This window comes from Xiphophorus hellerii, chromosome 10 (assembly GCF_003331165.1).
Source record: "Xiphophorus hellerii strain 12219 chromosome 10, Xiphophorus_hellerii-4.1, whole genome shotgun sequence".
Classification (NCBI taxonomy): Eukaryota; Metazoa; Chordata; class Actinopteri; order Cyprinodontiformes; family Poeciliidae; genus Xiphophorus; species Xiphophorus hellerii.
Window position 1 is genome coordinate 10,760,772 of NC_045681.1, and position 22,149 is coordinate 10,782,920.

General features: G+C 38.5%; 1 protein-coding gene and 1 long non-coding RNA gene across 4 annotated transcripts in view; one reads left to right on the forward strand and one right to left on the reverse strand.

Annotated features, from left to right (window-relative positions):
* Positions 1–9,413: 9,413 nt before the first annotated feature.
* On the reverse strand, positions 9,414–11,166 carry LOC116727352 (uncharacterized). Its single transcript, XR_004340792.1, has 3 exons — positions 11,156–11,166; positions 10,978–11,087; positions 9,414–10,791 (listed from the first exon to the last, which is right to left on the reverse strand). It is a non-coding gene; the product is annotated as an uncharacterized LOC116727352 (long non-coding RNA).
* A 7,889-nt stretch (positions 11,167–19,055) lies between these two features.
* Positions 19,056–22,149, forward strand: part of adam12a (ADAM metallopeptidase domain 12a) — a 105,899-nt gene continuing 102,805 nt past the window's right edge. For all 3 annotated transcript variants that reach the window (XM_032573932.1, XM_032573933.1, XM_032573934.1), the window contains exon 1: positions 19,056–19,557. In XM_032573932.1, the coding sequence (XP_032429823.1) occupies positions 19,458–19,557 (100 nt within the window). In that variant the 5' untranslated portion in view covers positions 19,056–19,457. The remainder of the gene's footprint in view (positions 19,558–22,149) is intronic.

Genomic DNA, 22,149 nt, shown 5'->3' on the forward strand with positions numbered 1-22,149 from the left:
GCAAGATTCTTTTAACTCTGTTCCTGTAGTGGTGTCCTGAACTCAACACAGTAAAGTCACTGTGCTAACTAAGGTTGCTAACTAGGGTGCTGAGAGCCCAGTAGGCCTGGTCCTTGTCAAGATGCTGCTACTGTCTTTGAAATCAAATTTCTGCTATTTTTGCACGTTCAGGAGGAGAAGGGCAACACATCACAGGTGAGTCCCTTTCACGGTTTCAACTGAAGTTAGCTAACTTTAACCAACTGACAAAGAAATGTGTAGTTTCTGAGCCATGCTGTTTATGTACATGCACTGCAGCTAGATATTTTTACTATATGGAACATTTAATCTTCACAGATGCAACACTTCCATTAATGTTTCTGTAGGAACGGCTGCATAGATTATATTTCTGGTCTACTTCAGACTACATGTGCTTAAAGTTATTGTTAATGGCAGAAGCAACTTTTTCCAAGTTTGGTTCAATAATTAATTTGAATTACTTTGAGTGTGAAATGTTCATGCATGCAAGTTAAATCTCTGAAGAACATGTTAGCTTTTGTTTCAATACTTTGGTAATACTTAGAAGTATAAAGCTTGGCATCAGAGATATTATTTAATATTTTCCTTTGACCTCTTGACTCTCACACCCAAAATACTTGCACTAAAGTCACTGGGTCCATGACAGTTGAAGGATTTGAAGATAAGAGAATTTAAATATTAATATTTTACAGCTTTTCTCAGTTTGGGTGCATCTCTCAGAACAGAATTGAAATTCTTAAAACTACCTGTTCAATCTTCAAATTACTGTGTCACTTCTGCACATCAAAACAATTAGTTTTGCAAGTTTTGCTTTTGTACATCATGTAGCTGGTTATGTACACTTCTATGCTTTTATAATTGTAATTTGCTTTTATCGTCTTGATCAAAATATGTTAACCCTCCTGTTGTCCTCGGGTCAAAATGACCCGCCACTGTGTTAAACCCCCCCCCCCCCCAAAAAATCCCCTAAATGTAATTTTTTTAACTTGAGATTTTAAGACTTTTCCTAGATTGGCCCAGACAATAGAAAAAGTTCAGTGTTGCTTTTATTCTCATTTCCATGTAAGCTGTACAAAAAAAGGTACAAAGATGGTCTTCAGGTCAAAATGACCCGTGAGGCAAATGGAGTTGAAATCAAGGTCACAGAGTTATTTACAAACCATAAAATGTTACAAAGTTTTAGTTGTGTCTCAGATCAATCAGTAGCAGAAGTGAGCAGAGAGTGGAAGGCCAATTTTCCGAGCCACAATGCCAGTCAAACTCTTTCACACCTACTCAAGACTGATGCGATTTGATGACCGTGAATCAAGACCAGCAAGACGTATGACAGACAAACTTGCAGCCATAAGAGAGGTATGGGACAAGTGGGTGGAGCGGTTGCCCTACCTCTACAATCCAGAGCCTGATGTAACAGTGGATGAGCAACTGGTTCCATTTAGAGGTAATCTGTTTTCATATTTGTAATAAAAGTGATTTTCACTATTGATTTCTTTGACTGTTTTCTGTGACACTGATACTAATCACTGATGCTAATGTCTTTTGTCCAAAGGTTGTTGTCCTTTCCGGCAGTATATGCCCAGCAAGCCAGCAAAATATGGGATCAAGTCATGGGTGGCTTCTGAATCAAGCTATGCTTGGAAAATGCAAGTCTATACTGGGAAGTCAACCAGTGGATGCCCAGAGAAGAACCAGGGGTTGCGAGTTGTGCTTGATGTGACAGAGGGACTGAGGGGTCACAATGTGACATGTGACAATTTCTTCAACTCTTATGAACTCGGACAGCAGCTCCTGAAGAGGAAGATCACCATGGTTGGTACAGTTCAAAAGAACAAGCCTGAGCTCCCACCTGCACTGCTTGGGTCAAAGGAGAGAGAGGTCTTCTCCTCAAAGTTTGCCTTCACACCCACCACCACTCTAGTTTCCTACCTCCCAAAGAAAAACAAGAATGTAGTTCTTCTGAGCACACTGCACAAAGACGGCGACATTAGTGACCGTGAGGACAGGGAGCCAATCATCATCCTGGAATAAAACCGAAACAAAGGAGGTGTGGACAACCTAGATAAGGTGATTGGAGCATATAGCTGCAGAAGAATGACTGCCCGCTGGCCCCTGGTCATCTTCCACAACATCATTGATGTGTCCTCCTACAATGCCTTTGTGATTTGGATAGAGATCAACCCAACCTGGATGTCTCATAAGCACAACAAGAAGAGGGTGTTCCTGGAGCAGCTAGGAAAGGCACTTGTAACTCCACTCATTGAAAGAAGGAAGCATGTCCCCCACACAGAAGCCTCAGCAGCAGTTGTGAAAGCTATTCAGAGTGCAGCAGCTCCTGATCAACCTGAGGATCCATCTACCACAGCCACTTCCTCAGCTAAGCCAAGTAAGAGGAAGAGATGTCAGTTCTGCCCTCAGACTGTAAAACACATACTGTGTGCTGCAGGTGTAAGAAATATATCTGCAAAGGCTGTGCACTTGCATACTGCCCTACATGTGCCAATTAGTTGAATGGGTTATGTTATTTTTCATATTTTTGTATTGTACATCCTCTTGTTCACTGGAGAAAAGTAAAAGAAAATTAGTCACTGTGATGAATAAAAATGCATTCGAAACTCATTTTGCACATTTTTTTTCTTAAGCTATAGAAATTCAAGTGGAGAGGGAAAAGTCAAGTATTCACACATTTTGTGGTGAGTGACAATATACAAGATAGAATTTGGTGTTTAAAATTCAATTAAGCTGCTTATATTGGGGGTTTATTGAAGACGGGTCATTTTGACCCGGAGGATAAAGGGTGTATACAGAAAATGAGGACAACAGGACAACAACGTGTCTGTGTTGAATTCTCAACTTCCAAAATAGCATCAGTTCATTGTGTAAGTCTTAACATGCATAAGTCTTAAAGTTGTCATAATGTGAATCATATATTAATTAATTTATATTCTATTATTTTCTAAATCTGTCCTGAATTGGTAAATTGCTCCCAAGTGAGTCCTGAGTTTCTCTAACAGGTCAGTGTATGAACCATTAGCTCAACCAACGATCAACCAGTTTTCTGAAACAGATTGGAGGTGCATCTTGTGAACCATCAGTTGGCAACATTATGCTCTATATAGTCAGAACACAACACAATGTTACATGTCTGAGAACTGATGAACAAGTATCTGGGCAGAGTGAACAGCCAGAGAGAAGAAGAGGAGTGAGGCTGAGGAGGAAATAGTTGGGAGGAAAGCAGAAGAAGAGTCAGAAGAGGCTGAGGACATCTGCCAGTTTCCATCAGTCCAACATCAGGACATGGCTGAGACCCACAACATGATGCTGATGGAGGTCCTCCCACCCTACTGTTCATTCCTTAACCCCACTGAGGAAAAAAGATTCCTCAGTGGAGTTAAGGAACAAAGTGACTATGGAAATTAAAATGTAATGTAATTTCTACAGCACTGTACAGTTTTCCTTGAGGAGATTGTCCTGTGGCTCCTTTTCTACTTTTTTTGTTCTCTGCATTTCTGTCTTTTTCTTTCTGAATCACCATGGCATGGTCCATGAATAAATTATAGCAAAAGCGTAAATCAGTGTTTCTCAATCCTGGTCTTCAGCGTCACCCTGTCCTGCAGGTTTAGGTATTTCCCTTCTGCCACACACCTGAATTGTATCTCTGGATGATTAACAAGCTTCTGCAGTACTTGATTGTCATCCAATCATTTGAATCAGCTGTTCTGGAGTAGAGGCACATCTAAAACATGCAGAGCAGGGGGGCGTTGAGGACCAGGGTTGAGAAACACTGGCGTAAATGATCCTTTTGTAGTCTCTTCTCATGACTAATCGATTTGACTGTCTTATCTGTACATAGAGAGACTATAACTTATTATTTTGAGTCACTGATATGTTAACAGACAGGATTTTAAGAGCTGAACTAAGGATTTTGAAAGCAAACAAATGCTATTTTTCCTGTTTCTACAAATTGTTTTGAGAAATGCGCTTACTGTTTTGTAAATGCCAACAATGACTCGAGAAATGCACCAAAAGTGACTGAGAAAAACTAACCTAGCATAAATTGTCTCAGCTGTATCAATTTGTTTGCCTGTATGAAAAGTGTTCACATTTACAGCTTTGTTTCTGCTAGCTTGCAGGAAATGTAACTTACATAAATGGTTGAAGACAACCTATTGGCCTTCATGAGACTCAGATAAATGGTGAGTATCTATTTCATAAATTGCCTAAAACAGTTATATTTGTTTTTAGTTTGTGTATTTTGTCTGGTTGCAGACCAGAGGATCACACCTGTTGACAACAAACAAAGGTTTAACTACTGAATTTTCAGTCAGAAATGATCACACCACCTGGTTGAAGTACCTGTGTCCATATGCAAGTCAACAAAGGTGAAACAAACATTTAAGCGAATAAGATGTTCATGTAGTGCATCTTTCTAACTTTTTCTTTTTGTTTTCCAGCAGAGAGGAAACACCCGATTGACAACATGCGAGTCTCAATTTCAACCTGTGACTGGGAAGACTACAACCATCCTGAGCAACGTCTGATCTCAGCGACTTGTGACTCTCAACCCAGAACAAGAATCCTTTTATCACCATTTTGTCTTCTACAATATGTTATCTCTTATGTGGACACATACTGTTTGTTTTGTTTTTGTTTTCCAGATCTCAGTAATACCGTGAGGAAACTGGACATAAAATAGAATCAGTTCTTTTTTTAACTTGACTTTTTAAATAGAAATTGTTTCTTTAAGTGGATTACTCGTAATCTGTATTTTTGTTTAATTAGAAATTATTTTCTTTATAACTTTCTGTATAGAAATGCTTGACAAGTTACACTTCCTTGGTTGTTGTACTATAATTTGTATGGTAAAATTCTGGTAGGAACAGAGACCAGTAATTTACCATAAGTTTTTTTTGGGGGGGAGGGTTTACAATAAAATGTCAATATATCATACAGTCTGGATGTGTTTTTCACTCATGTAGATATTATGCCTCAGTCAGCATGACCGTATTTACTACGGCAAAACCACATTTTATTTTTTTTAAAATATTTTAGGAAGTACGGTATTTTACCGTATTTTAAAAATACGGTAGAATCCTGCATTTACAACATACGGTAAAAAACTGGCAGCTGTGGTTGCCAGAATTTTACCGTATATTAAAAATACGGTAAAATCCTGCATTTACAACATACGGTGAAAAACTGGCAGCTGTGGTTGCCAGAATTTTACCGTATTTCAAAAATACGGTGAAATCCTGCATTTAGCAAATACGGTAAAAAACTGGCAGCTGTGGTTGCCAGAATTTTACCGTATTTTAGAAATACGGTAAAAAACTGGCAGCTTTGGTTGCCAGAATTTTACCGTATTTTAGGAATACGGTAAAAAAATGGCAGTTTTGGTTGCCAGACTTTTACCGTATAAAGACGGTAAACTTCTGGCAACTCAGCTGCCAGTTTTTTACCGTAAAATGAGGCCGTTTTTTTTTACAGTGTACTTAACCGCTAAGTCAGGATGCCATATAACTGTTAATAACAAAGTGTATGATGATCTACGTCATGATTCTATGTTGCTGATTAAATAAAATCATATGGTAATGACAACGTATACATGTCTGAGCTAAGCGTATGACTATCTGACAACGTATGCTGATCTGACAGATATAGCCATCAGTTTGTCATACGCGTATGACGATCTGACAACGCATGGCTATCTGACAGAACAGCGGCAGTAGCAGCATCACAGAAAGCAGCAGCTCCGCCGCATTAGCGAACAGGTGAGGAGAAGAAACTGCATGTTTCTATCTTTTTCTCATCTTACCGCTTTCCTTTATTCTCCTCCAGTTCACTCAGGTAAAATCTAAATATTTTAACGTTTCCGCTGTCTTGTGTCGGACATTTAAGAAGGAGTAAGTTGCACGGGACCGGTGTTGGCTTGGCCGGGGTAACACCGACGCAGAAGTGACTGTCGACGGCTGGTTTCAGTGTTAGTGAGAGTACTTTGGGTTTTGACGGTCATTTTATGGCTGACGTGTTTTCTCCTGCTTTCTATAGAATGATAGAGTCCCAGGGCATGTTGTATCCAGGGTAATTGGACCTGGAACTGGCTGTATTCTTGAACAGGTGAGGGGAATCTCGCCTGCAGGATGTTGGAAGTCTACAGGATGCTTCAGATAATTTAGTGAATTTCACTGCACCGGTGGGGCTTGTGTCTATATCTCTTTAAAAAGAGAAATATTAATGTTTTTGTCAACTTTTGTATCTCGTTATAACAAGATACAACTCCAGAATTTATTTCTTAGCTCTGGCAGTTTAACGCTTCCATAAGTAAACATGTCCAGCACTGTATATGCTTTTTTCCCCCCAGTTGCTATTTAAATAGTCAAACTTACAACAGAGGGTGTAGCTTTAAGTTTAAACTCTTTTATGTTGATTTAGAAATCTCGTCTCTGCAGATTTCAAAACCTTAATCTTAATAATTATATACACACAGACCTGTCACGATAATTTTGCTGAACGATTAATTGTCTCAAAAATTATTGCGATAAACGATAATATTGTTTGAAGACCTTTTTACACTGATTTAATGGAAATGACGTGATAATTCATGCGATTTCCTGCCAAAGATATACTTTATTTTCAAAAGAACACTAAACACTGGAACTGATAAACAAAATAAACATAACAACCAAAAACGAAAATAAAATGGATTCTCAGACTCCATTAACAAAAAATGTACTGGAATAAAAACTAAACAACATAAAGCCAAAGTGAAAATAAATACTGCATTCAACCAAGAGTGCAGATTATGAAGTCTGTATACTATGTTGCCCTTCAGTAATAATTAGATTTAAATAGAGAAAATGGGCACATCGACTACCTGATGCAATAATTCACACTACACGGTTTTTTTGCCCCTATTTTTCCCCTTACTACAATCTTAGAACGCCGGCCGTTCTAAGATTGTCGCTTACGATTTTGTAACCGATCCTCCTGTAGTGTTTGGTGTGTTACGGTAGATCAGGATGCTCAACACGTCGATCACGGGAAGGTTTTCAGTTGATCTCGGCAGTTGGTGACAAACTGAAAGCCGCCAGGACGATGAGACCAGAACTTCCTCTTCTGACGCGCTTATCAAAATATTCACTAAGATCCTAAACGTTTGTAGCTTCATTAAAGAATAATAATTTTTTTTTTTAAAAATCAACAAAACCTGTTAAAATTTATATTCTCAGTAATTATTGTTTCAACAAGGTGTTGCGCAATTCAGTGCGTTTCAGTTCCACTAACAAAAAAACAGGCGACTCAAAGACAGACTGACTAGCAGAGCAGGAGTTTAAATTAGCTAATCAACCATCGCTGTGTTCAGGTGAGCGCTTATTAATAATCCAGAAATAAATATCAAGCCTGGAAACTTGACATCGTAACGGACTGAATGTTATGTTTTTAACGTCGCTGCTCCGCTTGCGGGGCGCAGGCGGTTGCCACGGCAACGGGCGTGCTTAACGACAGAGAGAGAGAGTAAAACGGTAGGAGAATCTCACCGAGGAAGAAATTACTGCATTAGGTTTTCTATCACTTTATTATTTCTGCTATAACTGATGTATATTTGCATATAAAATAAGTCAATAGAGTTTAATTTACAATTTTTATGTCTTCGTGTCATGAGAGGTAGATCTCAGCCGGCTGGTGAGAGAAAAAGTAGATCTTGGTCTCAAAAGTTTGAGCACCCCTGCGGTAGATCATCGTGGCCGCTCCGATCCAAATCAGGGGTTTTCCCCAGCTGAGTGAAGCTGACACCCCACCCACGTCAAAAAATTCAGCAAATAGTCTGAGTGGTTAGTGCAGGTTTGTGCCGTTAAAATTTTCGTTTGTGCAGCTTTGGTTTTCGAGATATTAAAAATTATATTTTAGGTCATCCAGAGTTCACCCCCCCCCCCCCCCCCCATGTTGCTCCAAAACAAACCAAACTGGGCTACTTCATTAGTGCTTTGTTAGTGCAGGTTTGTGCCGTTGAAACGGTCGTTTGTGCAGCTTTCGTTTCTGAAATATTAAAAGTTATTATTTTGGCCGATGACGTCACCATCCCCCCATGTTGCGCCAAAACAAACCAAACTGGGCTACTGCTCATTATGAGATATTACATAATTTTCTTTCATACGCCAACCTACTTCACCTAAATTGATGACTGTGGCCTGCTCTGGACATAACCACAAAGCAAGCAGTTATTAATTTCGTATGTTATTGTGTAAGTTAAATTCTGCAGATTTTCAGCTGTTGTACAATGTGTACCTTCTTTTGTTTTGAACTTCAATAAAGATTTAGAACAAGAAGAAATTTGTCTCATTTCAAGAAATGTTTTTAGATAGTAATGCTTTCTCACCAATTTAACTCTCTCCACAATAACTGAATCCTGTCAATACATAATTTCAAATCTTTTCTCTCCTGCTTGGCTTTTCGTAAGGTTGCCAGGTTTGGAAGGTGACTTGGCTCCGGATCTCCAATATCCATCAACTCTGATGCCTTTGCTGACCTCCATACAGCTGGTTCCATCCTACCCTCACACAACTCTTTTGAAACCTGTGCACGAAGGGTTCCTGACATGAATCTTTTGGACTGGCCAGTGTGCAGGGAGATGTCGGCACCTTGGATGGAGCACTGGAGCACCATTGGGCTGTTGACCGTTGGCTCTCTGTCACATGTCATTTTAACATGGCCTTGACACTCTTTACAGAAGCCTTTGATATCAATGTACTTACTAGTGACAGTTGGATAAACTTTTGTTCTTTGCAATACAAATGTACATGTGCTTTTCAACTTTTTCCAAACCAGATCATTAATTATGTGACTCCAAGTGCCAGGTTTTAAAATTGTGTATTCCCTTTTGCCAGATGATGAAAACTTGTCATTGTATTCAACTCTTTCTGGTATAAATTTAATCCATTCTTCAAATGGAACTTCAAGCTGAAAATCTGTAAATTGAGCAAATAAAGTTTTTGCAGAGTAAAACCGGAAGTGCACTGCAGCGTCATTGGATTTAGAACAAGAAGAAATTTGTCTCATTTCAAGAAATGTTTTTAGATAGTAATGTTTTCTCACCAATATAACTTTCTCCACAATAATTGAATCCTGTCAATACATAATTTCAAATCTTTTTTTTTTTCCGCTTTGAGTTACCATGACAGCTAGAAAAGACAAAGTGTTGTTTCACACGAAAATAAAACCATACTTTGAACATTGCTTTCTTCCTAATATAATGGGCTTTTAAGTTTTCATGGATTTCCAAGGGATCCTGAAGTAAGAAGACGGTGGCTTGTAAATATTTGTCGCTACCAGTTCAAGCTAACGCCGCACAGCAAAGTTTACAGCCTTCACTTCACTCCAGATCAACTTCTTCAGCCTAATGAAGAAGGTAAAGGAGCCTCCTGAGTTTCTGTCAAAAACAAATAATCCTACAGTATTTATTGTTTTCAAAGGCGTGTGGTCTAATGTTTATAAAGGTTTCATTAATTTCTTGATTAAAAATGAAAAGAATTACCTCATGTTCAATATGATTGTTTTAATAGGAAACTTCATCTCAAATAGATTTTTATTCACCGGACGAATAGAATAGCTATATTCTTTTAGAGGAAGCAATGGGTGATGGGAAATCCCCATGGAGATTGAATAAAAATCCTGTGGTCTTCCACACATGAAGAGGCCCTGGCATGGTGTTAAACTTTTATATGAAACCCTACCTTGTATTTGTACAAGTTCAATCACGTAAGAAATTGGTTGCTGGTTTGGAACTGTGGTTTGTGTCTATGCTTTCAAAAACATTGATCCTGGATTCAAGTCCAAGCAAAACCTACATAGCTGTATTTGTACAAGTTTGAATCGATCAGTTGTCAGTTGCTTGGTTGGCACAATGGATAGTGTCTGTGTTTTGGACAAATGCATCCTGGGTTCGAGTCCAGCTTATTACCCGGTATCAGAATTTTGTAAGCCAAACCTATGTAGTGGTATTTGTAGAAGTTTGGATGCATTAGTTGTCAGTTGCTTGGTTGGCACAATGGATAGAGTCTGTGCTTTGGATACGTGCATCCTGGGTTCAAGTCCAGGTCATTGCATGGTTTTTAGATCTTATGTGAAGTAGCATAGTATTTGTAGAAGTTCGAGCGATGCATGTGTTGGGCGCTCCGGTGGCACAGTGGTTTGAGTCTGTGCATGTGGCCTATTTAACCTGGGTTCAAGACCCGTGCGTGCAGAGAGATAGAGCCAGCCTAAATAGGATGTTCACTGTTACAGGTTCACCATAATCTTCAGATTTAGAAATGTATTATAAAATGCGTTTAATTTATAGTTCATTAATGATTTAATTTTAATAAGATATTCTATTTCCCAAAGTCACTGGGAGCCACAAGGAGGATGAAAGAGCCACACGTGGCTCCGGAGCCATTGGTTGCCGACCCCTGGCTTAGGGGTCGAGTGAGTGACCCTGGGTCTCTCTCCTCAGCTTAGGCTCTGCACCGCCTGTCAGATGGTTCAGAATCATCATGAAGTCCGTGTGGTTGACCATCTGGCTGCATCAGGTCGGTTTTTACCCAGCAGGGCGCAGCCGGCCGCCTCACACGCCTTGGCGACGCCGCTGACGATGGAGGCGGCAACTTCTACATCCAGACTGCCGCAAGAGAAGTAGTCCAGGAAGAAGAGCGGCTCGGCGCCGTGAGCCAAAACATCGTTCACACACACGGCAACCAAGTCCTGACCCAGACCGCCATGACGGCCACAGGCCTGGGCGATCTGGGGAACAGAACCGGGAATCACTCAATAGAACCAGGAATCACTCATTTACTACATTTGACTGAAAAGCTTGAAGCAAAACAATAACACTATATTTCTCCATGCAATATTTTATTTGCAGTACAACATTAAATACATTTATCCTTTGTTTTAAATAATACACTTTAAACACTTCTCTACTCCCACCTTCAGCTTAGTTCCAACACCGTCTGTCCCAGAAACCAGGATCGGGTCAACAAACCCGGCCGCCTTCAGGTCAAACAGTCCAGCAAAACCTCCCAGCTCTGCATCGCAGCCTGAGAAATAAAGAGATGAGTGGAGCAGAAACAAACACTCCCTCTGTTACCAAACAGCAGAGCGTTACCGGGTCGGGTTTAACTGCACAAACCTGCACAAACGGAGCACTAACGTGAGTTTTCTTATTGCAGAACATCAAGAAGATCATCTCTTACAGGCATTCTGCTATGTAGAGTGTTGGATTCACTCCTCCCATTCCGCTAGGGGGCTCTGTAGTTGTTTTGCATTGGTAGTGGAGGGGAGGTGAAACAAGAGAAGAAACTTACGGCAGGCCAGTAATAGACCCTTTTCACAGTGACGTCAGACAATGGCCGCCATAACTCAAAACTGGGTATCTTTACTTCCGGTGTGATTTTGCCTTGGGAACCAAGCTGAAAACTTCCCGCATTCTCATAATCTTAAGGATATAATAAAAGGTAAGTTTAATAATAACAGCATTTAAGTGTTAGATAGCTGTTACTAATCATTGTAAATTCACCATTCTCTATCTGTGTATAAAATAAACAGCCTCCGATCGGAGAGTAAACCACCTAGCAGCAGCTTTAGCCACATTTAGGAAAAATATACTCTCTGTCAGCGCTGTAACGTTTAGAGGTTCACTTTCTGTGTTTTATAAAACAGTGTTTACGTGCTAGATAACCGTTATAAGTCATTGTCAATTTACCATTCTCCAACTGTATTCAAAGGAACCAGCCTCTGATCATGAGTAAACCAGCTAGCAGCAGCTTTAGCCACAGTTAGGAAACATATACACCGCCGCCTGTCAGTGATGTAACGTTTAGAGGTTCATTTACCGGTGAATCATTATTTTTTATAAGTTTAGAAAAAACAAGACAAAAGCCACAAATAACAGTTGGGCTTGACGATATTTCTGTTTTTCCAGCAACAAAATGCGCATCTCCATGCACTGTTCATGTTTCTGTCACTGCTAACTGTCACAGAGTCTCTCCCAAAGACGCAAAGAAGGAATAAAAATAAATACACAAGAAAATATTAATGTGCAATGATTTGGATAAATAACTTTAACCTGATTACTGGATTTGAAATACGAACTCGTTAGATTATTCGTTACCGAAAAAGTGGTCCGATTAAAGGCATTACAAAGCAGCGGCGGCACCGGACATCTCTGCTTATAACAAACAAATCCCTATTTTATGGGATGAGTGGCAACTCCAGTCTATAATTTAATAATCTGATCAAGATTAGAGCCTAAAACGTTATAGTTCAAAAACAGTAAAAAGTTCTGGTTAAGGAACAGTTATGTCATGTAGTTAGCTAGCTAACAAAATTCACTAATGCTAAGCTAACGGTTACGCAAAACAAAAATACCTACCTTCATAGTCAAACAGGTATTGTTCGGTGAAGAATTTGTAGCCTTTGTCTAATTTAGATTTTTTTGTCAGAGAGAACTGGTTTGCAAATCGTGATATATCTTCAAATCTTATTTTAGGCAAATGTTTTAGAGACTGTGTAAACTCCATGCTCCGGTGATCTGTCTGATCAACATATGCTGTCAGATTTATACATCTCTCTCTCTCTCTCTCTCTCTCTCTCTCTCTCTCTCTATATATATATATATATATATATATATATATATGACATATATATATATATGAAATAGACAACTTTATCATTACTTACTATGTACACCGGAACTAAGGATACACAGCTTCGAGCCAAAACGGAAGTTGTGTGACGTCATGTGAAAAGGGTCTATACACCGAGACTGCCGTTAGCTGAAGCTAACAAGCTGAAGCTACAATAAAAATCATATTCTACTGGCGTTCATGAGTGTTGCCCAACGTGGTGAGTTATTAATGCTGTAAGCTGTGGGGAGATTAGTTTTTTGTTATCTGTTTTAAGCGTGAGCTTGCTGAATTTGCTAGCGCTAATTAGCCCAATGCTAGCTGTGTTTGCTGCACTGATGAATGCCGATGTTTATTATATGACGAAGTGTTCTAAGAATAAACTGCCTTATAACTGGTTAGTCAAGCCTAGCTAATAAATCTATGTTTAAGTGTGTGTTGATTGAATTCTGCAATACTAAGTATTGATGTTTTGTTTTTTCTTACTTTATTTACAGTTTAACCGGACGACACGTCCGTGTAAAAGCACTCGGCAATAAAATTAACAACAGCAACAACTACAACGACTATCTTATGTTCTTTGTAACAGTAGAGCATTTCAATCATTCAAGTATTTGTTTCCCTGATTCAGAAACTTTTTTATTAACGAAGCAATGACTAACTTACTGATTGCATATTGGATAAAAGGAGAGCATACTAGCCTCTGACAGCAGTGAATACAAATGAAAACATCAATGCATATCTTAAGACAACTCTATTTGTCTTCCACTTTTTTCTTTTCATGAAACTCAATTGATTTATTGACAGCTGCTTTTCTAGAATCTAGGAGGTAAATCCACACCAAATCCTTAAAGTCCCACAGAGGCCACTTAAAATCAGCTGCTGCTACTTGTCCCCCCCATCTTGTCCCCACTCCTGTCCACAGTGATAAACAAAAACATGCTGTTGAGCAAATTTAAAGGAATTTTGTTTTCTGAAACAACAAAATATAAGTAAGATTGGACCTATTGAGTTATTGAGTTAGAACCATTCATATGCAAAGCAATTTGAAGGACTTTACAGAAATACAAAAGTGTCATGTTCTGTGTTTTTCTGTGTATTAATTTAGAGTTTTCTGTGTCTGTGAGTCTTCCTGTTGTCCTGTCCTCCCATTGATTACTCCCAGGTGTTTCTCATTCCCTGATTACCCCCCTGTGTATTTAGTGTCACCTGTGTGTCTGTGTCTTTGTCGGGTCCTCGTCTAACGTGCTCTGAGTCCTACGTGTGTCCATTTGTAAAACCAGTTGCTACCGACTTTGAGCCCTGGCTTCCGCTCAGTCGTGCTGCCTGTGTTTTTGGACTGTTTTGACTTCATTTTTTCATTAAAACCATCATTTCTCACTGCATCCTGGGTCTGCTGCGTCTGCCTCACCACCTACACCCGCACTACATGACAGAAAGAACAGATGTATATCATTCGAATAAATATCATCATTGGAAAAGATATTTCCAATAAAGTAAAGAAATAAATGAATAAATAGTAAAAAAGTCTTAACAGAAACAAAAGGAATCTGCAAAAAATTAATTTAAACATTAATAGCCAAGATATGATAGAATTTAACTAATGTAGTTAGTAATCATTGACCTTTTATGGGAAGTTGGCAGTATCCTATCATGGTTTCTGTCATGAATCTGGCTGTTTCAGCACAGAACTGAGAAACAAAAAAGAAACTAAATGCTACCTTAACTTGCTTTGTTATGCTACCTTAACAGATTATAGATCTGTTATAAAGTTAACAAATCTATAAAGACCTAAGGAGTCTTTGCAGCTAACCTGACCAACAGCTCTGAAATGTAAATAGATCCACAGCCATCTATATCTTACAGACCCTTAGTAAGATTATTTTTTAAATCTGTATTACAAAAAGAGAACCAAGGCAGTAATTTAAGGATGGGTGTGATCCATGTTCTTGGTGTTGATCTGGACTCTGGTGTTATAATTTTTTAATGAGTTGCAGCTGACTTGTATTTTTTAAAACGGAAACCAGATGGAAATCTATCCCTTCTACGCATACACACATGCAAACTCTATGCGGAAAGACTCTATGCCAGAATTGAAACCCAGGACCTTCTAGCTGCAAGGCAACAATGCTACCAACTTTATCACTATGCCGTGATATTGGTATATCAACAGAGATGTTGGGGTGTGTCTTTCTCTTTTCCTCTTTTCATGTCTGGGTGTGTTTGTCTTCATCTGATCAGTCTGATATAAACCTTGTCATCTCTCTCCTTTCCAGAAATCAGATTTGTTTCTCATGTTTTGACCCTTGTCTGTTGACATCAGTTTCCATAGTCTCTGTCTGGAGGTATATTACTTTGATTCCTTTCCTCTCCTCCTTGGCACTCTTCTGGCAGCTCTTCTTGAAACTGCTGCCTGGATAACCTACCACCTTCTGCTGCTACTTCTCCAACCTACAAGGAAAAGACAAAAAGACAGGTATTCCAGCCCTCTTTGTAGATGATTCAGAGTAAGTCACTGCTGTTTCTTTGTGTTTTTGAATTCTCTATTAAGAAGTTAACTCTTACCTTCCCCACAGAGCCGTTTTGATCCTTTGGCTACCACTTGACTCCAATCCCTTTAGGAATAACTGGAAAACCTCTTGACCTAGCGCTCACTACTAATCTAAGGCACAACCTCAGTGGACCAACATCCATCTGTCTGTTTGATCTTCAACAGTTAGGCTGCTAGATCGGATAAAGACTAGTCAAATACTCACCTCCAACAATCTACCAACCACAGCAATCCCCCCAATTACCAGTATCTCTCTTGAGACTGTTTACTTCACTCCTGAAGTAGGAAATAATCCTTTTAAAGCTCACCTGCTGCTGTACTCTCAGAGCCCCCTTAAGCTTCTCCCTCTGACTAAATCCCGGGCCGCTGACTGTCAAGTCAGACTTTGCTCTTGCTCTCATCCCTCTTACATAAAATAAATATGTTAAATGTACTTGCGTGCCCATAGCGTTGGAGTTACATTACAAATATCACAGTTCTGCGTTTCCCTCTGCCGTCCCGGCTACTTTAATGTAATTTGCCTTTGCCAGATTACCTCACATCATGGGATGAGTAACACTTTCACTGACATCCTTGTACAGTCACTTTCACATGACTTCATGTGATGTGAAACAGGGCTGCAAGACAAAATATTCATAATCCTTCACAGTCCGATTCGGGGAAAATCTTCGACAGTCTTCCCAATTACACAAAAAATAAGCAAAGGGAATGTCTGAGGAGTTGTCGTTCAGTGCCAGCGATTAGCCCATGGATGGAGGAATGCGACCTCTTCTCAGTGTCAGGGGACATTGCAGCTGAATGGAGCCTTTGTCACTGTATTTGTTTCGTAATGGGTTTCTGTCCTCAAAACTGCATATTTAAAAACGAGTGTTTTGAGCCGCAAATAATGTGCTGAAGAACAGGCGATCGTTCAACAAGATCCTGGAGTTTGTTAAAAAAAATGAATGAAACTTGTAAATATTTATTCAGTTGCAATAATATACTACACACCTTTTAATTTTGTCCTTACTGAACAGATTTTCAAGTCAGTTCAATAGATTTTAGCTCACAACAATTCACAACAAATGTAATCAGAATTTAGCTTACAAAACAAATAGGTCCAATATGTGGGGGAATAAATAGACAAAGATCACACAAAAAGAAAGAAGCCCTTATTTAGCATTTGGAAAGAAAACAAGAGAATACACAGTTAATGGCACCAATGACACCACTAATAGTTGCTATCACTGCAGAGATGCGGTTAATCATAAAATCACTGAGGTAGAGATACTTTTAATGAAAAGATAAATAAAGAGGGGTAACAAGGGTTGTAGCACTAATACACCTTTTTTTTCAGAAAAAGAGACACAACTCTGCACAAAAAACTGAACTTGAAAAAATTTCAAGGCAAAGACAAACAGTGTGAATAAAGTAAGTCAGCAAACAACTCTGTCAATAGTTTTGTTGAAGAAAGTGACACAGCAAAATACTGATGCGGTGAGATATACTTTCTATTGAACAATGAAGTGGCAAGTACACAAAATAAATGCATAAATTACTCTGTCAATGCTCAGTTCTGGAAAGAGTAGCTACTAGTCAAATAATGAGTTGTCTACGTTCTGTAGGGGAAAGAAACAAAGAGTACATGTACTTAATGGCAGAAGTGTCTCTTCCTAACAAATAAAGAATAAAGCAAAAAGTAGAATCACTTGGGATGAAAGTGGGATTCTATGGGTTCGGAAATAGACTAAACATAAATGGGAGAGATTTTTTTCATTTCATATTGTATTTCAAATTTATATTCAAACAGGAAATCAATTCTACACCTCTCTACCAAACTGCATTTGCACAGCAACAGTGTTGGACTAGGTACTGTCAGCATCTGTACCTGCCCCACTGTCTGAATACTAATCACCATTTTAGCTAAAGCTTTGTTTATTTGCCTTTTCTGTATTTTCAAAAATGCCTACATGTGCATTTATTTCTGATAATCCAAAATATGATTGGTTCCAGATACCTGGTATATAAAGTACCTTATTCAAGCAGTGGTCTCAGCAACAGGCAATAAAAATTGTGAGAGGTAAAGCTAATGTAGGGCTAGAAAGATGCCGGAAAGCAGTTGCTTTGCTAACTTCAAAATAAAGTGTGAAACTCACATGAACAGTTTGGGTTTGTTAAAAATTGTTTCTTTCTCATTTTAATCTGTGTAAGATAAACTTTTCCATATAAAGTATAATATATTGCGTTACATAATGTATTACATTTTATTTTGTATTTTCTTTCAATTCTTATAAATGTTAAATAAAAACAAACACATTATTTTAAAGAATTAAAAACTCTCACACTTGAACAACTGATCTTTGTGGAAAGGCGCCGTGGATGTAAGATGCCTGTTAAAATGCTAGAATTCTGATGTAAAAATGAGAACAAAATACATCATTTTGGAATATTTATTACTTTTACATTTATCAATTCTTATTACTTTTACATGTATCAATTCCACTGGTAAAAAAGAACACACTACAAAAAACAGAATATAAAGCAAATAAAGCCTACAGCAATCCAATTTTGTTTCAACTTCAGCATTTACTCTTCCTTGGAGTCTGTGTGAGGACACTACGAACTGGCTCAGAGTTTCACTCTGACTTGCAGTTCTTTAAATCTGTCAGAGTGTGAGGACATCTCCCACAGCACTTCTTTACATCATCCCAAATACTTTCTGTCAAATTGAACTGGACTCAGCTTAGCCATTTCAAAACTCAAATTTTCCACTAGTGAAGCCGTTCTTTTGTTGTTTGGATTTTTACTAGGACTCACAGCAAAATAAAACCATCTTCTCCTTTCTTGTAAACATTTGAAGGGTTGGGTTGAAACTGGCATTTATATGGCATTTGGAGCTGCTCTGGGTTTTACCCACCTTGAAATAATTTCTAGTTTCATCTGAAGAAAAGTAATTTTAGACCCACAATGCTTCCACCACCAAATGTCACTGCAGGTGCAGAGTCCTCTTGGAAATGTGATAAGTTGTTATTTTGTAAAACAAACTATTTAGAACAGTGGTCAGTGGTTCAATTTTGGTTTCATCACATCATAAAACTTTTTCCCACAAGATTCTTGGAGTTTTCGGTCAGGAGTAGATGTTTATCACGGAAGAAAATACTTCCATCCCACTACACTGCAGCTTGTCCAGACGACATTTTTGATATGTCGCCATATTGTTGCCATATGTAAAAGAAAACTTGTACATATCAAAAATTCATAAACCACCTCAGGTGTTCTCACTTTAATACATTTCTTTGCTTATTAGTTGAAACATACAAGTTTTTTTCTTATTATGCTTGCATCATTGTTATATGGAAATTTATTTTCCAGTTATTTTATTAAATGCACAATTCTGAAAGTGCAACTGCAATTTTAAAATTATTCTCATCCAAAGAAAATTTTATGTCTGTTGTTTTTAGGATATTTATTCTGTGTGAGCTCTTGGGGCCATTATGGCAACACAGATCTGATTGACGTTTCTAAATAAATCTTATTTTATACACTTTTATTTATTTTTTTGAAAACATAATTTGATAAAATTATTTTATGGTGTTATTTCTGGCCCCAGTTAAAAACAAACCACTCAATTTAGTTTTAAAGGCAAACATAAAAATTTTCTAAAATTCTGACAAGATCAATAAATAAACATGGCAAATCAAAACAAATTATATCTTATGTAGATTAATTCGTCAAAAATAACTGAAGAAAAGGGTATCTTTTACTTTGAAAATTCTAACCGGATGTTGCTTCTTTCTTGTATCTAACTTGAGGCAGCTGCCTCAGTCATCTGGTTTTAGGACCAAGAGTCTCCTCAGAGAAGCACATGGTCTCTACTCATGAGGCAACACTTCTCGTCAGTAACTGCTTGGGAATTAAATGTTATTCTAGTGGGCGATTAAGACTGAAGCGGCTTGTGTCTCTGTTAATGTTGTCCTGTTTTGCCAACATTTCAATCCCCCCACCATTTTCTATTAATTTTCGCCAGGAGGATTCTCTTCCTCTGGATAATCTCGTTGAATGAGCAAAGACGCGCCGAGTTGAACCAGCTGTTATTAGGACTCCCTGACGCGCCGCTTGCTAGCGCACTTGATCATATTTCAGGAAGTCCCTTTCTTTTTATTTCGGGGAGGGTGGGCCGGCTCTTGAAGATCAGCTGTTGCCGGACTTGTGGCTGTATGATGGTTGAGCTGCATTAGAGACGCTTCAGCATCATGAGCATCCAGAGCAAGAGGAGTCTGAAGTTTATTCTGACAGCACTTCAGACTTTGACTGTCTGCTGGTTGATGTGTGACAAGGTTCACTCTGCCGAAGGTAAGAGCTTTGGGAAACATAAAGATACTTGCTTTATGCTTATATTCCATTCATTCATTCATTTAGCTTTGTTTTCCTTTGAAATATATTCCTCGAATTGAAAAATCTCACTTTTTTCAGTGTTTAAATGCGTATATGTGCAGCATGTTATCTGAAGTAAAATCAGATAATGGTATTCTGTGGTTGATGTATAAATTGGCATAATTGATCTAATTCCTTCATTTGCAGCTGGATTTAAGCCACCACATCTTTTAAGCAACCTACAGGTTCGTCTTTCATGATCAATGTTGGTTGCAAAGACAATCAAGTTATTTACATAACTCAGTTTAAAAACCAAGACTCATAAATATATGCATTCTTTACTCTGGATGATGATTGTACCATGTGCTGGATCTATCCTGTGTGATGACTCTTGAAACTCTTGACTCCAGCTGCACTTCATGCTTTGTGAGTCTCCTCCAAACTCTTGAATCCTCTCAAAGGCGTAGTATACCTCTACTTCCTTTTGTGCTGCACATTTCCAACCACTTAACTTGATACTGCTTGCTCAAGAAATGACTTTTTTTCTAGCATTTCCTCCCTGTATAAGGTGTTTGCTTATCTGCGGCCAACACAGTCATCTTACAATTGATTGTGCATACCAACATAGTCATAATATAACATTTCTATATTAAAAATCATATTTTATAGATCTTTTGTAATATTCTGGTTCTTCTGAGGAACTGAAATTTGGAACTGTAATCCATAATAATTAAATGGAACAGAAATTAACACTTATATCACCCTGCCTTGTGACACTCTGCCAAGGGTGCAGTGTTGTATAGTAACGAAGTAAAAATACTTCACTACTTTACTTAAGTATATTTTGGAGTACTTCATACTTTCCTCGAGTATGAAAATTCTTGATGACTTTCACTTTTACTTCACTACATTTCCGAACTTAATTGCGTACTTTTACTCCGATACATTTTCAATGTGTGGTTTAGTTACTCGTTACAAAAAAGCGAGAGAGAGAAACAAAGTGTTTTGACCCCACCTACTCATTAGCAAGTAGGCTACCGAACAAAGTCCGTAGCCTGCTTGCCTGGGCTTGTTCATCACCTCCAATAGGATACACCTGTTTCGCTTCTCCCATTGTTGGGGAAATCAGAAATCAGAACACCGTACAGCGAGTGGGAGGGAGGGACGAACACAGAAGAGTGCTGCCCGCACTGACGCGGCTCAGGGATTACGTGACACGCAGCGCCGTGCCCTATAATGCACTGTAAGCTATGTAATGTGTTTGAGGCAGTTGACCAAAATCCCGGACAATTTTTAAATTCCCCCCGGACATCTTTTTAGGTCTGAAAAGTAGGACATGTCCGGGAAAAAGAGGACGTCTGGTCACCCTAGTTCAATGGGGGACAGAAGCCATAGCGATAGCAATTTAGACTAAATTTAACGAATATAGGAAAGGCATGCAAGTTCAAAACCACAAACCATTAACATGTGCTACTCTTTAAAACTGGAACAATTTATTAGCAGGTTTCATTTTGCCTGCACTTGGTTGGGTACATTATTTTAAGTTTATTTGACAAGTTTACCAAAATATAAGAAATGTCATTCACACTTGCCTTGTTTTACTTTTTACTTGTACTTTTCATTACATTACTTGAGTACATCCATTTTTACAGTAATTTCCATACTTAAGTACAAGACGTTTCAGATACTTTAAGACTTTTACTCAAGTAACATTTCAGTCAGTGACTTCGACTTTTACCAAAGTCGTATTTTGGAGAGGTACTTGTACTTTTACTTGACTCTGAGATTTCAGTACTTTATACAACACTGCAACTCAGCGACTTTCTTGCTACATTTAGCGACATTTCAGACAAAAAAAATTCATATCAAAATCAGCTCCTGTAAGAGCGGAAATACTCTTTATGGAGTGCCCCTTGGTGGCCTGGGGGCCCTAAACAGCTGCTTAGTTTGCTTATGCCTTGGGCCGGCCCTGCACAGACATTTCCCATATCTGGGATAGATCATTGTAACCAACATCCTAAATATCACGGAGTGGACGAGAAAATGTGTAATGGGGAAAATCTGGTTCTATTCCAAACTTTAAAATTTTTCTTAAACTTTTTAAATTCCCCAGAGAGAAATTTAAACAATAAATAATTGATTTATTGTGGTATCTTGTGCAGTTACTGCTCTGTTCATTCTCCCTTACAGCTGCTCCACTCTCACTTAATCAAAGTTGTATGCTCATTGTCCCAGTAATCACCCTCCTTGAATAAATAATCCTCCCGGTTCATTCAGTCTTTAGCAGATCCTCCTGATCTTCTGGTCGACCTGTAGTTTTTTTCAGTCCCTCCTGTTGGGTTTTCCCTTCATACTCTTCGTTGGCCACGTCAAATTGGAAACTTGGTCTTCTGCTCTGAACTTGATCATTTTTTGTAAATTTTGAATCACTATTGTCATTGCAATATTAGTAGGAGCTACGTTGCAACTAAAAGGCAGTACTTCATTGCAGAATATGTTAAGTGTATGATATTTTAGATGTTATGCATTCAGTCCATCCAGGTGTCATTTGCTTGGACACCTGGATGGATT